General features: G+C 55.7%; 1 protein-coding gene across 1 annotated transcript in view; it reads right to left on the reverse strand.

Moving 5' to 3' along the window:
• CACNA1C (calcium voltage-gated channel subunit alpha1 C) overlaps positions 1–16384 on the reverse strand; it is a 422079-nt gene that overhangs the window by 96112 nt on the left and 309583 nt on the right. The window contains exons 11-13 of the mRNA XM_089920067.1: positions 14289–14315; positions 6255–6415; positions 5188–5413 (exon numbers count right to left, since the gene is read on the reverse strand). Coding sequence (XP_089776193.1) covers positions 5188–5413; positions 6255–6415; positions 14289–14315 — 414 coding nt within the window. The remainder of the gene's footprint in view (positions 1–5187; positions 5414–6254; positions 6416–14288; positions 14316–16384) is intronic.

Genomic DNA, 16384 nt, shown 5'->3' on the forward strand with positions numbered 1-16384 from the left:
CACCAGTGAGTCTGTCTGTGCTGAGTCAGTCTGAGCTCACACCTCAGGGACGGCGAAGGGAGCTGCGGGGGAGGAGCGGTGGAAGAAAGAGAAGCATTTAGCGTTTAAGAGGGAAAACAGCAAGGGCTGGAGGGGCTGTGCTGCCCGTGAGGACCGACTGTATAAAAAATGAGACGTAATTAGTACCTCGGGGCCACACCCAGATCTAAGCCAACTGAAGCTCTTCCTCCTCAGAGTGAAGGTCAGGCTGGGCTAACAAACAGCAAACTAGATGTTGAAACGGGCAACATTTAGAGCCCCAGAGAGCCCCAAAGCAGGAGAAAGAGCCCCATCCGTCACGCAGCTGGAAGGCCCAAAGACGACAAAGGTCTCGGCCGCGTGCGTGCCTCTCTGTTCTCCCAGAGGTACCCGGACCTTCTCACCCTGCAGTTCCCCACCCATAGCACTGTGAATACTCAGTGATCAACCGACAGCCTGGTGCAGGGTTCCCAGTCTTTTCATATAAACATGAGACCCATAGGATGGGTGATATGCCTACACGCTGTATACTTCCTAAGGCACGCTCAGATTTTGACAAAGTGCCACAAAAGTGTAAGCAGGCAAGTGTAAGCAGGCAAGTGTAAGCAGGTAAGTGTAAGTGTAGCAACTCATTGTCATCATAAACCAACAGCTTCTCTTCCCACAGGGGCCACGGATCAGTTGTAAACCCACCCGGTTCTTGCTCGTTCATTAAAGCCTTCAGGAACGTGAGTGACCAAGAGTGAGGGTGTTACAAGAGCAATACTGAATGTACTTGTCTTTGCTATGTAAAAAAGAAACCATTTGGGGCTTCCCTGGTGGCGCAGTGGTTGAGAGTCCGCCTGCCGATGCAGGGGACGCAGGTTCGTGCCCCGGTCCGGGAAGATCCCACATGCCGCAGAGCGGCTGGGCCCGTGAGCCGTGGCCGCTGAGCCTGCGCGTCCAGAGCCTGTGCTCTGCAGCGGGAGAGGCCACAACATTGAGAGGCCCGCGTACCGCAAAAAAAAAAAAAGGAACCATTCACAAATTTTGGTATTTTAGCTCTTAGTAATAGCAAGTGACCTGCCACACACTGTCGAGCTGCTCTGGACATACTGAAGGGTCATGAGATCATGGCTGAGAACCACGGTCTAGATCGGTGTTCCCGGCCCTTAGACCACAGGCCCTGGGTGGGAGGAGGGCAGCCTGGAACTACAGGAGGGGATCCAGGGATCCTAGCACTCTAAATAAAGAGCCTCAAATGCGTTCAGGTGTGTAGAAATTAATAAAATTAAAATCAATTTTAAAACTTTGCTGGACTCCTATTAGGTCTTTATCATTATGAGTTTTCTCAGTCCAGAGCCATCAGAAACACCGTCTTCACCGGGTCGGGGCTACTGTCTAGAGGAGACAGTGGAGAGGGAAGAATCAAGTTTCCAATTATACATGAAGCTTCCTATTTTTAGACAAGAAAGAGGACAAAGGGCAGCGGCAGAAAATCAGGCCAGAGTTTCTCAAAGTGAGGTCATTGGGCCACTGGCTTGGAGCTCCCCAGGAGTTGCTGGCTGAAATCTCTAGAGTGATGGGTCCTTAATGAGCTCTCCTGAGAAGGTCATCTAGGTCTGAGAATCACAGTCACTGGTCCAGAAAACGTTGTTAAAAATAGTAGCGGGATGGCGCAAAGTTTCCTCCAAGAGATTTTAAAAGAGGAGGGAGAAACAGACTTGTTTGATGGCAGGACCAGGCTGACCTGTCTCAGGGGACCAGTACGCCCACCCCCCAGCCCCTATTTTAGGCACTTTCTGGCCACTGGAGTGTATTGGAGACCAGGTTCAGGAGGGGGCCTGGGACTCCCCCACACCTGGACTCTTTGCTGTCTTCCAAAAGCCCCCAGACAGTTTGGAGACTGGAAAACAGGAAGACGATGGCCTTTGCCAAAGTAACGTCCAATTAGACCATGAAATTATTCTGTTTACGGGTTTTATGGAGATCCGAAAATGCCACTAATCCTTCTTGTGGAGGGGCTTCAGGAAGCTCGCTGATAAAGATAGACTTAAAAATGGCTTCCTGGCAATAGTTTCAGATTAGAAATAGATAAATTGTTGATTAGAAACAGAATGAATGTGAAGTCTCTTCAAGATGCCATGAGAATATCTGGGAGCAAAATTCTTTTCTATAGGAATTGAAAAAACAAAGACAAAGCCCCAAGCGTGTGGACTTTTGAGAATTACTTAAGAGGCACCTGAAACTCCAAATTAAAAATAGCTTTGGCTGACCCAGGAGGAGCAAGAAGAATCAGTCAAAATCCTTTACGTCTTGTCTCTGGAGACAGACAAGAGAGTTTAGCCATCAGCCCTGCAGCCCACAGTCACGGTCGAGGCACAGAGCCTTGTGATCCCAGCTTCACCCCTGAGCAGCTTTGCGACCCTGGGCAAGCGACTGAACTCCCTCAGTCTTCTCATCTGGAAAATGGGACTAATGATAACAGCGCCCTCTCTTACAGATGATGGTGAAGATTTACAGGTCAGACGCGGGCGAGCACTGGGGTCAGGCTGTCTCGCACAGACCAAGAGATGATGCACATTCACCAGGACTGTCGTGATGTTTCTACTGCTTTCATTTTGAACCGAGGATTTTCTGTGGCGTCAAGATATTCAGACACTGAGGAAGAGCTCCTTCCGGGGGCAGGGGCGAGGCAAGTGTTGCCCAGGAGTATCCAACTTGGGGATTTAACTCCTGCCTGTACTTTGAGTCTGTCTTCTGACCTTGAGGCTTCCCCAGGGATGCTCTCCTGTCCCCAGCTTCCCAAGGCAGATGTCGCCCCTGCCTATTTTGCCAGCTCATTCCATTCTGTCTTAGATTTTCCTTTCATTGTCTCCCAGGAGCAGACTCCGTCTCCCCAGCTGGACTGTCCGCTTCTCCCAGGTTCAGCCCACACCATGCAGCCCGATTCCTGCCTCTCAGAGCTGGACAGACAGTGTGTACATGGCAGACGACCAAATACAGCACAGTGTGTGTGTGTGTGTGTGTGTCACCATTAGCTCTTTCCTCCCTCTTCCTTCTCCTGATAATGACAACAGTTACAATCAGAGTCACAGCAAACGCTCGGTTACCAAGAATCTTCTATGCCTGGCACTGAACTCAACTCTTTAAATGCCTCTTCTCACCCTAACCCTCAACGAACCCACGGGAGCAGGTGTGTTTGGGGCAGGGGGGCTGCTGAGGGAACTGGGAAGAGAACAGTCACACCCAGGTGCCCTGCAGCCCCCCACCACCCCCGCAAGTTTGGAGCACTCTGTGCAGAGACAGTTAGGTCCAGGGCCTGGCACGGATGGTACCAACCCCACTCTTCCCAGCAGGATCTCACTGACGCCCAGTCTCCCCGCATCAGACTCTAGGGTGGGAGGCTTGTCCTTCTGGATGCACAGTTGGAACCCCTCCCCTCAGGTGCTTCTGACGTGCCCCTCCAAGAAAGACCACAGCCCACGGTGAGAAATACATATTATACTGCGACCCAGGCACGATCCCGGGGATTTTTGTGAAACGTGTTTACATTCACGTGAGGCACTCCGATGTTTTCCACCCTATTTCATTCTTCCATTAAAAACGACAATGAGGAGAAATTGGAACCCATATACATCGCCGGTAGGAATGTAAAGTGGTCCAGTCTCTTTGGGAAACAGTTTGGCACTTCCTGAAAACCTTAACTACAGACTTATCACGTGACCTAGAAATTCTGCTCCTTGTATCCAAGAGACGGGAAAACATACGTCCACACGAAAACCTGAACACGATGCTTCCTAGTGGATCATTCACGGGAACCAAAAGGCAGACATAAACCAGATGCCCACCAGCAGGTGGACGAATAAACAAAATGTGATGTCTATCCGTAGAGTGGAATACAGCTCAGCCATGAAAAAGGAATTAGAGTGGAATACAGCTCAGCCATGAAAAAGGAATTAGAGTGGAATACAGCTCAGCCACGAAAAAGGAATTAGAGTGGAATACAGCTCAGCCACGAAAAAGGAATTAGAGTGGAATACAGCTCAGCCACGAAAAAGGAATTAGAGTGGAATACAGCTCAGCCACAAAAAAGGAATTAGAGTGGAATACAGCTCAGCCACGAAAAAGGAATTAGAGTGGAATACAGCTCAGCCACGAAAAAGGAATTAGAGTGGAATACAGCTCAGCCACGAAAAAGGAATTAGAGTGGAATACAGCTCAGCCACGAAAAAGGAATTAGAGTGGAATACAGCTCAGCCATGAAAAAGGAATGAAGCGCCGATCTCTGGACAACATGGGGGAGACCTGAAACCATCAGGCCAGGTGGAAGAGGCTGGTCACAAAGCAGCACAGGTCGTACGGACATGAACTGTCCAGAGAGGGCAGGTCTGCAGAGATGGAGGCAAGGCGGTGATGGGTGCTGGAGGGGAGGGTGGAGGAGGGAAGAGGGGGCGTGGGGTCTTCTTTTGGGGGATGGAAACGCGCTAAAACGGGACTATGGTGTTGGCTGCGAAACTGCAAATACATAAAAACCTCCTGAACTGGACACTTTAAAGAGTGAATTACATAGTATGTGGATTATCTCTCAATAAAAATGATGGTCGTGATCCAATAAGCTGGTCTCACCACCCAGAATGGGTCACAACATGGTGGAAACTTGCTGTCCTGGAGTGGCTGCCCGTCCCCGCCCCGCCTGTCTCGAGGGAGTTTGGGGGCCGCGGCCTTTGGGTGGGTGGCGGGTGGCGGGTGGAAGGGGCGTGTCAAGGCCCCGTGGCTGCCTTTCATACCGCACATGCTCAGCAAAGGCCCAGCTACAAAAGCAGTTTCCCTCTCCAGGGGCCGGGCGGCCCCAAGAGCTGAGCTATAGGTGAGATTCCGGGGGAGCCCGGAAAGGAGCCGACAGCCCCTTCTCCTGCCTCGAGCCCACAGGTGAGGGCTCGGCCTCCGGAAGCCGCCTGTGACCTCGGTGGAGGGCAGGCCCGGGGCTGGTGAAGCAGGGACAGAGGAGCCTGGGTCCCCGATGCCCGTGGAGGCCCCACGGCTGCCACCCCTGCACTGTCTGTATGAGCAGCCAAAGGACCCTCTAAAGGAGGCGCCATCTGGCGAATACGCGTGCCCAGGACAGATCCTCCAGGACACAGCGGCTCCCCTCCCCTGGGTCCCCGGGGGGAGTGACGGGCCACGCACCTCGTGATCTTGAATATCCTCAGGAGGCGCACGCATCTCAGCACGGAGATGCCCAGGGGCGACATGATCCTGGTCTCCACCAGGATGGTCTCCAGGATGCCGCCACACACGATGAAGCAGTCGAAGCGGTTGAACAGGGACACGAAGTAGGCCTGCAGCCCCAGGCTGTACGTCTTGAGCAGCATCTCCGCCGTGAACAGGGCCAGCAGCGCCTTGTTGGCTGTGTCTGCGGGGACCCGCACGGGGGACAGGAGGGGGAGAGGAGGTGAGCGTGGCGGATCCCTGCGGGGAAACCCCAAAGCTCGAGCCCGCCACACACCCCTTGCTGCGTGGACTTGGTGGGGAGGGGTCTAGTTACAACCGCAGCAGACCTCCAGCACGGCCCCGAACCCCCGCATCCTCTCACAGCGACTCTGCCAGGCCGCGGGGCTGCTGCCACGCCCCTTTTCCAGAGACGAGAAGTGAGGCTCGAGGGGGAGCCATCTGCCTAGACTGACCAGCCAAGAGCCGGAGCCGGGGTCTTTGTCTGCCCTTGTCACCGGGAGACGAGCCCCATCTGGGTTCCGGGAGACACCCTGGGTCCAGGCCGTGTTCGCCTGACCCCCGGGTCGGTACCGGGGCTCTGGCCAGGGAGATCCCTTCCGGGGCCCAGGGAGGGGTGGTGGGACCCACTGCCATCGAGGACATTCCCTGTGCCCAGGCCACACTCGTCCTCTCCCTGGCTTTGTGCTCTCCGCCCCTCACAGGTTTTGGCCAGCACACCTGGAGGCCATACTGAGGCCCCAGGTACTGAAAACCCACTGGGGGTGGAGGGGCGGCAGCCAAAGATCTGATGTAGCCCAACAAGCCACAGCTCGTGACCGTGTCTCCTGGACCCAGTGGTGATGGCCGGGGCAGGCAGGGGGGTGTTGCCTGGCCAGGGGAGCCCCGTCTGTGTGGAGTGAGCTGGTGCGTTTTAGCGGCTCATAAGCTGCCAGGCCGCGGTGTGTCCGGCGCGGCCCGCTTCCCTGCCCCGGCGCAGGGCCGAGTCAGCCCGAGTAACGCAGGCCGGCCGGGCGGCCTCTCACCTTGGACTTCCGTGAGCCAGTGGGGCTGGTTGTAGTGCTCAGAGGCGATGGTGAGCGTGTTGAGGAAAACCAGGAAGATGACAAGCCAGTAGAAGACGCTCGACTTCACGGCCGCGCGGCATTTCCTCCTGCAGAACCGATTCCAGCGGCGCCAGTAGCGGCTGCAAAGGGGCAGAGAAGGAGGACGGGGCGGGAGGCGGCTGTGAATTCAGGTCCCCGGCCGACATGCCCCAAGGTGGCCACCTCCCTCCCCTGAACTGGCCCGACCTCACCAGGGCCGAAGAGACGAGCATCCCACCAAGGTCACCGGCTCGTGGCTGGTGGTGCGGCCTTTGGGGGGGGGGGTCCCTGCTCCTCTGGGACTGTGGCACCCTGGCCTGTGACCCCGAGCAAGGCCAGCCTTGTGTGAGGGTCTGGCCTGAAGCTGAAGGGAGGTTATTTAATTTCATAGTAACGGCATCACTAGAAGTATTGCAAGTCGTAAGACTAGTATTACTAGGACTAGTAATGGTTACCATTAGCAAACTCCATGTCTGGCTGGTACCATATTGGCACTTCTCATGCCTTCTCCCAGATCCTTTAAACATGTCTGCAAAGCAGGCGTTGTCCCGATTTTCAGGAGAAAACCAAGGACCCTGGAGTTGGGCGTCTGGACTGACACCGGGTGAGGGCAGAGCCAGCAGCGTCCCCTCTTCCCGCCTGCAGCCCAGGCGCCAGGCGCTCCCCTAGCTGCCTCATCCGTGAAGAGTGGGAGGTGAATCTGGACCAGCGGTGCTTGACTTGAAGGGGAGGCTGTGGAGTCCTTTAAGATTACATCCTCTGTTCAGAACAACGGGCAGACTGCCCCCACCTCTACACGCAAGTTCACGCCATACGTGGGCCCTGAAAGCTCATCCATGGGCCGCGGGACACTTGCCCACATGGCCTCTGGTTAGGGACTTTCATCAAACCTGGCTGTACATAGAACCACCTGGGGAAAGTTTAAAAAACACAACAAAAACACACCAGGCCCCGGGCCCCAACCCAATGAAATCTGATTGTCTGGGGTTGAGTAATTTTTAAATAACCCCCAAATACCGTTGCTGTTTGCTAAGGTTCCCCAGATGGTTCTCATGTGTAACCATGGTTGACAACCATGAAGCCGGATGACCCCAAGGAAACGCTCACATTTTAGGATTCAGTGGTGGACGGGTTTACAGCTTGTCCCCAATTTCATCCTCCTGATACCGAGAGAATATGCAGATATATTTGGTAATTCCGTTGACCAAACAGTTACCAGTTTAACACCATGTGAGGAGCGAAGGACAGGGGTGCCAGGGAGACTGTGGGGGCCCTGTATCGAGAGGGGATCTGATTCCAGAAAACCAAACACAACGAGAGCAGCCACACGGTCAACGTCCAGCTGGGGGACGGTAAGAGGGGTGCCGTGGCCAGCGTCGGGCTGGAGGTGATGGAGGCAACAGCTTTACTCAAGGAAGGAGGAGGGTGAGGTGACGTGGACTTTGGAGGCGGAGTCAGCAGGCCTTTGACCCTGACCACGAGTGCAGGGGAGAGAGAAAGGGTGGAGGGGTGTCTGGAGGAGGCCCTGTCACCAGCACGGGCACCCTGTGGAGGGGGACTCGGCCGGAAAACACCTTGAGGTACTTGCAGGTTGTGTCCGTAGGGACACCCACCGGGCGGCTGAGGACAGAGCCCCCGCTTTGGGACAGAAGGCGGGGTGGTGGTGGTGATGGCTGTCGTCCTGGACACCTGTACTCATATCTACATGAAGTCGCAGGTCCCCAGGTCCCCAGGCTCAAGACTCTGTTGTTAGGACCCTCCACACGCCCCAGACGGCCCTCTGGAGAGCTTGACTTTATTTATATTTCTACTCTGTTATTTTTGTTACCTACGGCCCGTGGGAAATCCTGCTGCCACACCGTTGTTGAAATCTGCTCTGAGATTAGAAAGCGAGGGGCACATCTAAGGCGGGCCTTGCTGCCTGGGAGCTGCAGGAGGACCTGGCTTTGGCTTGCAGGGCAGGGAGGGAAGAAAGGATTAAGGGGGTGGTGTTCTGACCTGACCTCACCCCCGTCACTGAGGGGGAGGGGAAGCCACCTCCAGGGAGCGCCAAACCTTGGCAGGGACGTTTGCTGCTACTGGTGGGGAAAGTCGCTACATGGAGAAGAAAGGCCTGGGGGTCAGAAGACGGTGGTTCCCAATGCACTGTGGAGGCTTCCATGCTCCAGACACACCACCGGGCGACAGCAGGGGTGGCGGAGGGCGCAGGGGGGACAAGGCAATGGGACAGGGGCCCAGGTGGTCCCTAGCCGGGGGGCGGCCTCCGGCGGTGCTGGACCACGGTGCTCAGGCACCTGCTCTCGTCAGGGCGGGACTCTGCTTCTCTCCTGCGATCGAGCTTGGTGATATTGCAGACAAAGTTGGTAAGACTTTTTATTCCCCCTGAAAAACGAGTTTTCAGGACAAACTCATATCCAGTCTTAAATAGCGTCAGCTACCAATTGGCCCTTGCCCTCTTCCTCTACGAGGATTAAATCACGAGCCACTGCAGGTGCTGACCTTCGACACCCCTGAAAGGAGCTCAGGGCAGAGGCCAGGAATGAGGCCCTCTGTGCTCCGGGAAAAACTAACTCCTCTTATTTACAAAAACACTAAGATCCTTCACGGTGACGTCTGCTGCCCGTGACTAGCAGAAACCTTCACGAGACGAGCAGAAACCTTCTGCAGAAAATATGTGCTGGATTCTATGTACTCCCCCTTCAAAAAAATCACATATGTACTGACTTTCCCCCTGCCTCTTTGGAGCAGTTTCTCAGAGCTCTCCGAGATGCTGTTTCCCGGGCTGTAGTCCTCATTTTGCCCCGAATAAGACTTAACTCACAACCCTCACATTGTGCATTTTTTTAAGTCGGCAATAGGTTACACTGTAGTTGCAAAGAATGTTTTGAATAGAGACAAGCTCATTTACAAAAATCACCAATAATTGTGATTCGGAGGCCAAAGGAATCACGGTTGATTTCTTCCACATTTTGGAGGAACCGACTCCAACTCTGTCTCACACCCAGAACTTGACTGCGCTCTTCCCCAAGTTTGGGGCTGGTGGATGCGGGTGCCACATGCCCGGGGTCTGGAGCTGCTCTGCTGGAGGCCCTGCAGCTGCAGCTGTGACGGACGGGGCGGCACCTGTGGAATCGTGCGCTCCCGAGACAGCCACTCAGGAGAGTCACGTGGGTTCGGGCCGGGGCGGGGGTGGAGTAATTACCATCCAGAGAAAGTATTTAAAGATAATGACACGCCTCCCACCCTTCAAAATACAGCTTTGCTCGACAACTGGTGTCCTGGCAACGCTTCCTACTGCACAATAAATGCAATGGTTTATTAGAATGTGTAAGTGCATTTATGTGTTTACATATGCACGGAGGATATAGAAATTAAACGATAAAACAGGGAGGAGGAATTTGCCTGCTATTCACGTTCCCTTCACTCTCACTGGGAAAGTTGTTCCCTCGAGAAGTGGAACTTCCCGGACACAGACCTGGAGGTGACGGTGGGCACGGACATGTCTCTCGCACGTCTTCAAACCCGTGTGTCGCTGCATTCCCACCGGACAGCTCTGCTCGCTCGCCTGGACCCACCTGACCCCTTCCCAGCACTGGCCCGGCTCCTACCTTTCCATCGACACGGCTGTCCCCCCACCAAGCCCCCCTTCTGGGTCCCCCCCTTGCTTTAGGGCTCAGTGGGGGCCCCAGCTTCCCAGCGGTGCACTTTTCTAGACGTCCCAGCTGCCAAGTTCCAGTCACACTTACTGTCCGTGTTGCTCACTTAGCTACACATTCAAGAAACATCTATTGAAACATCTTCCCCAAGCCAAGTACTAGCTATTCAGCTTAACAAACAGACGGGAAACTCGGGTCGGTGATACAGACCCCAAGGGTGCCGCACGCCAGGCGGGCTTAGTAGAGGTGCCCCAGGGGCACGCAGAAGGGCATCCCAGCCCACCGTGGGGTGCCAGCCAGCCTCCCCAGAGGATGCGATGCTCCGTTTCCTGTAGGTCAGCATCTTTACTGTGTGACTCCACTGAGATCGCAGGGTCCTGAGGGGAAGGGGCTGCATCCTGTCCTTTGTGATGGGCTCACAGCCCACCACTGTGGTCTTACACAGTAGGACCACTGGGCCGGCAGGCAGGTAGGGCAGCAGAGACAAACTTTACACACACTTACTCACTCCGCGCTGTGGACGGGGCTTAGGAACCCGCGGATGGGGTCGGGAGGAGGCAGTGCTCCTGAAGGAGTTTGCTTGGCACAGAATTTTGGACAAGCATCTAGAACAGGAGACAGCACCCAAATGGTGGACACTTGGGGCTCTTTCCAGTGGCCAGAGCTGAGAACAAGCAACCCAGAAAATCCTTAACATTTAACTATTTTACACAAAAGTAACCAAAAAATGGGTTATTAGCGACTGGGGAAATTTGGGCATGCGCCTTATTGCTTATGGGATGGCAGTGGTAAAGGGACCTCGGAGGCACGTTTCTCTGAAGACGGGCGAGACAGGGCTCCCAACCTCAGACCCCCGAGGGCTTCACTTCAGACCGCTGTGACGTCCAGATCCAAGCCCCAACATGTTATCTGCCTAATCCCTTCACGCTGCGGAAGGTGCTCAGGATCGTTTGTTCCGTAACTAAGTCCTATTCTGAGCCCCAAATGTTGCCAAGTTCCTTATTCCTCAAAGTAGAGACTTGGCTTACCAAGGGAACACCCTAATATTGCCCTAATATTACAAGTCCATTAATTTGCCCAAATTTCCCTAAAACCTCTGCTCTAATATTTCCTTTAAAGACTCTGTGACTTTGTATCACCGTCTTGCAAATGGAATAGGCCAGTTTGAGGCTCAAATTCTATTATTTGTCATTGTTAAGCTGAGAGAATGAGTGAGAATACTTGGTGTGTGTGTGTTTAACTCCAATTTTAGATTCTTTTCTAGGGTAAAACAGGCTCTTCGCTGTTTACGAGGTTACTTCTGAGTTGCCGAAATTCTCTCTCCGTTTCCCCTGTGTTACTGTGTTTTTCTCCTGCGCCTCCTATACCCGTGTGAGCTGCCACAATCAGACAGACAGAAGGGCTGAGGACACTGTTCCTGCGTCTGCAGCGGACCGAGTTTTCTCAGGGCCGACCTTGGTGATTTCGATGGCATTTTCAACCCATCGCCAGCCTTTGTTATTCCCTAAACAGACGCCACCACTGGACTGCAGGGTGTAGGTGAGTCAGCTGCCATCTGACCCTGTGGGGTCACACTGTCCAGTGTGGTCGCCACTGGCCACCTGTGGCTACTGCGCACATGAAACGTGGCCAGTCCAAACTGGGCGTGCAGCGAGCGTAAATGACACACTGGATTTCAAAGAAAAATTAATATAAAATATGTCATTCGTTTTTTATATTAATTACATATTGAAATAACGTTTTTGACGCATTGGCTTAAATAAACCATATTAAGATGAATTTCACCTGTTCCTTTTCACTTTTTTAACATGGCTACTAGAAAGTTTTACAAAGGGTGTAAGTGTCCGGCATTGTGTTTCTAACTCAACAGCTGTGCCCTGGAGCGCCCCCGACCGCTCGCTGCAGCCCCTAGACACACAGCTGGGCAGAAACGGCTTTGGATGCCTGGGCAGGACTTCATCACATGGTGCAGAGCCCGGGTCCTGGGCGTGGGTCCTGACTTGGCCAAGCGTGAGCCACGTGGCCCCGGGCCTCTGTCAGCCTCAGTATCCCCCTCTGAAAATGGGTTTACTGATGGTGCCAACTGACTAGTAATAAGCCTTCTGGGAATGAATACAGAATCTTCTCCGTGCATTTCTGTTGTATCTTGAGTAGTAGCTGCAGGGGGAGGAGCCCTTCCCAGAGGGGGATCTGGTACCAGCAGGGTGAGCCACGTCTCAAAACCGAGCAGAGTCCAGGGGTCCAGGTGGACCCCCGTGCCCCCTCTTCTTCCAGAGCACAGCTTACACCCTAGAGCACTGGATACAAAACGCCCCCCGTCTCCTGGGTCATCTCATGCTGGAGCGAGTCCAGGCAAGTCTGTGATTTCTCTCCCACCCCCCAGAGCACGTTTGTTTATTCATTCACTCACGCGTTCATTTGTTCATTTATGAGTCGCCCATTTTCATGTAATGAGAATGATGTTTTGGAAATATTTTCAAATGTATTTTTATGCCCCTTCACTCTCTCCCTGCATGGGGGCCTTGGAACTGCAGAAGCACGAAGTGCCTTCTCAGCTTTGGCTGTAAAACAGAGCTTTCATTTCAGTCTGCGTCAAGCCTAATGCCATGCGGGGGCAGGACGATCCATTCGTCCCTCCACTTAGTATCTATTAAGGCCCCAGTAAGCGCCAGCCGCTTCTCCAGACGCTGGAGAGAAAGCAGTAAGGTCCGAGCGCTACGGAGACAAAGGATTTTCTACATTTCTTGAGCTCTCTCCTGTAACAAGAGCTGGACCTGGGAGACTTGACCCTAGGTTTTTTATGTGAAGGAGGTCTTGGCTTCAGAGGAAGTGGAAGGGGAGAAAGCCTGCATTTTCCAGCCCCAGTGGAACATGGGAGCAGAAGGTGACAGCAGGAGAGGAGAGGGTCCCACACCAGCATCCTCATTTAATTCTCTGGCTGAGCGTCAAGCTCTAGAAACAGCCAGATAGTCACGGGGAGGCCAGGACATCAGGGCTGAAGGTGCCTCTCCTGGGTGTAGCACAGGGTCTGCGGGGCCCTGGGGGACGCCAGCCTTCGGCCTAGAGCTCTTCCCAGGCAGGCACAGAGCAGGACAGGCGGCCGGCACGTAGGTGAGCATCCAGTTCCCGCAGCCTGTCCACGGAGGGCCTGGAGGTGTCCATGGGCTCAAAGAGCCTGGGGACCAGAGGCAACGATTTCAAGGCCAGAGGCAAACATGGGGCCCGCGGACACCGTGGGTGGAGGCCCAACCAGATGGACTTGTGGCCCCTCGGCAGGCCCGGTTCTAGAGGAACAAGCAGGGGTCTCGGGCTGGACCCCAGGACCCGTCCTCACTGAGGCCTGGGTACTCCCGGGGTCTTGAAGTCCCGGCCCCGCTTCTCCACCCTGGAGAAGAGCTGGGCAGAGGAAAGAAGAGAACTGAACATGTAGCTTAAGGGACAGTTTAAAAGGCAGCCTTGGGCTACACTGCTCGGCTGGACTACAATTTAATGTTATTTATGCACCTGCCCCAGGTGAGGCAGGGGAAGCAGGATTAGATCAATGATGAAACCTAAACACTATAGTTTTTCGCTCGTACAGGCTTTGTGGGAGCGAATTCCCACCCCTACTCACATATCTGTCCATCAGTGCACACGGTGGACAGGCTGCTACCTGCCGGGCGCCCGGCTCAGCTCCCTGCAAATAGCACCTCGGAGGCTCACAGAGCCTATTGCAGACGCGGGAGCCCGCGTGGGGAGGGCGGTACAGAGGTCTGAGCAAAGCGCTGGGGGGAGGGAGGGGAGTCTGCAGAAGGTGTGGAGATGCGGTACCAGCGAGGTTCTGAACAGGAGCCCGAACTCTCCGGGGGAGGCTCGGGGACGCGGCGATTCGGACGGAAGGAGGGCTCCACGCAGAAGCCTGGACGTGCAAGAGGACGGGGGACGTTCAGGAACCGCGGGATGCGCAGTCGGCGGGGCTGGAGGGGCAGACAGGGCGAGGACGGCACACCGAGGAAGGTTCTGAAGCAGCAGCGTCGAACCCGCGTGCCCTCACCTTCCGTGAACATGGCCGAGAACAGCAGCAAGTGGCCATGTGGCGCTTACTTCAACCGGACTTCATCTTATAAGGGAGGGGGACACAGCATCTCGCAACCTCCTAGGGCCAGTGCCACCAAAATCACTAACTCGCCAAACCCCAAGCCCCGAGCCACTCGCCTGGTCTGATCCACGAGCCTCTTCCTGAGAGCCGTGCAGAAGGAAAGCAGACCCTCCGCTGACCCTCCCTCAGCCCCCAGCCGGGGGTGTCCCCAGCCCAGCAGGAAAGGAGCATCTCACTCACCTGAACTTCGACTTGGAGATCCTGTGGCTGAAAGGGAAAGAGGAGACATTACCAAACGACACACACGTTTCCCTCTTTTCTCAGACGTCCCCAGGTGACCACACGGGCGCTGGACGGAGCAGCTTCGGAGAGACAGCCCTGTGGTCAGCACGTCCTGGTGTCTGTGTGTTTGAAGGGGAGACCGAGGGCTGGCCCAGCCCACAAACCTACGAATCTAGCATTTTCTATGTGGAGACGTGGCCCCCGGAGACGGTGCTGTGTTCTCAGACCGTCAGCTGGGGTCAGGCAGCGGGTTGGGGGCCACGCCCTGAGAACAGTCGTGGAGGACAGGAGCCCCTCCTGCAGACGTGGCCCTCGGACATTGCAGGCGGGAACAGGCTGGCAGAGGCCCAGCGCTGTCTGAACAGGAGCCTGGCCCCATCACCACCTGGCCTGAGCGTGGAGCCTGGGCCCAAGGAAACAGGCCGGGGCTGAGAACAGACCCCGGATGCTCGCAGTGGTGTGCAGCCCTAAAGACCTGGGGACTCGTGGACAGAAGCACCGGTGGGTGGGCTGGTGGCTGACTCGAGGAGCATCTCCGGGGAAGGGGGGAGGTACTGAAAGGTGGAAACTTCCAGGAGGCCCTGCGGCCCGTGGGAGGCTGGATGGAGCCGGGCGGGGGGCAGAGATCATGCAGGCATCTGAGATGGCCCTGTGGAAGGCCACACGTCGGGAAGGCCCTGGTGTCCGGGGAGTGAGTGCTGGCAGGGCCGCGGGTGGGAGACCGTGCTCGGACGGGCAGGCAGGTGCGGAGCGCTGGTCAGAGATGAAGAGGGGACAAAATCCGCCTGTCCCAGCTCAGCACAGAGAGAGCTCTGCTGCGAAGCAAGAAAACAGCCCCTCTTGCTATTTTTCATAAAAAAAAATAAGCCAGAAGATGTGACAGGTGGCAGAGCCATCGTGCGTGAGGTAATTATGTCTCTGGGGCACTGAGAACCAGAGCCAGGAGCCTTTACTGCTCCGAGCCAGCTGATAACCTTTCCCACCCAAAGACGCTGCGAGGGCTGCAGGGTTTCAATCACGTTACACGGCACGTGGGCAGAGGCCGGGGCCACGGGTGGCATCTTACTTAGGGCCACAGTTTAAAGGAAAAACAAATGTCTTCCAGCTACGCCTGGATGGTGGGGAGCCGGGGGGCTCCCTCCTCTAGCCCAGCCAGGCTTGCTGGACAGCTGACCCCTCACTGAGGGACATGAGCTAGCATGGGTGGTCATCAGCCCGGCAGCTCTGCCACAGGGCCTGGCCCGGCCCCGCCTTCTCTCGGAGATTTCCAGAGCCTCTCGGGGGCTCTTCAGTGCAGACCACACGCCCTCCCTATAAATCTCCCTCTCAGTCCGGTGGGTCGTCAGCAAAGGTGGGTTCTTAAGAAGTCCCGTGTGGGGCACTGAGGTCTGAGTGTCCGCATCTCCTAGGCAGTGACTCTGGGACGCGGCGCGGGAGGACCAGGGCTCCTGTTGGGGATGACGTCCTGGGTAAGCGTGGTCACTGGCTGTGGCTCCTTCCTGGGTGTTCTGGAATGTTCTGAGGCGGAGGAAATGGAGTGGGACTTTCTCTACCCTGTAGTTATGTGTTCTGACGTGCGAGCCTGGACGCCACACTGAAGCCTGATTGCTGTTACTGCTCTCAGGTTGTGAGCATCGTTCCAGGCTCGCTGGGTCCAAAGCACTCACCCCCTCCAAGCTCTGTGTTACTGGAGCACCCCAGGTAAGAAGGGGGTCCTCGGGGGCACATGTCTGGAGACAAAGGGAAGCCCAGGTATGGGAGAGCGGAGGGCCTCACACTCCCCGTGTAGGAGGGGTCAGTGCACTTCCTGGGACCAGGGGCACCCGGTCTCTGCAGCCTTCGGGTCCTGGGAGGTGACCACCAGCTCGGGGTTTGGAGAGCTGGTCATGCCGCCGGTGGGCAGGGGGGCCGGGAGCCTGCGGGCGCCGTGTCCGCCGCCCCAGCCCTGCGTTCCGGCCGGGTGGCGGGTGCTGCCCCCTGGATCCCAGTGAGTCCACAACACCGGGGTCCCGGCTGCTCCAGACCCTGCTGGGGACCAGCCTGCTCAGAAGGCG

This window comes from Delphinapterus leucas, chromosome 11, assembly GCF_059928025.1.
Source record: "Delphinapterus leucas isolate spDelLeu-1000000601 "Yukka" chromosome 11, BTC_Dleu_Yukka2, whole genome shotgun sequence".
NCBI classification, from domain to species: domain Eukaryota; kingdom Metazoa; phylum Chordata; class Mammalia; order Artiodactyla; family Monodontidae; genus Delphinapterus; species Delphinapterus leucas.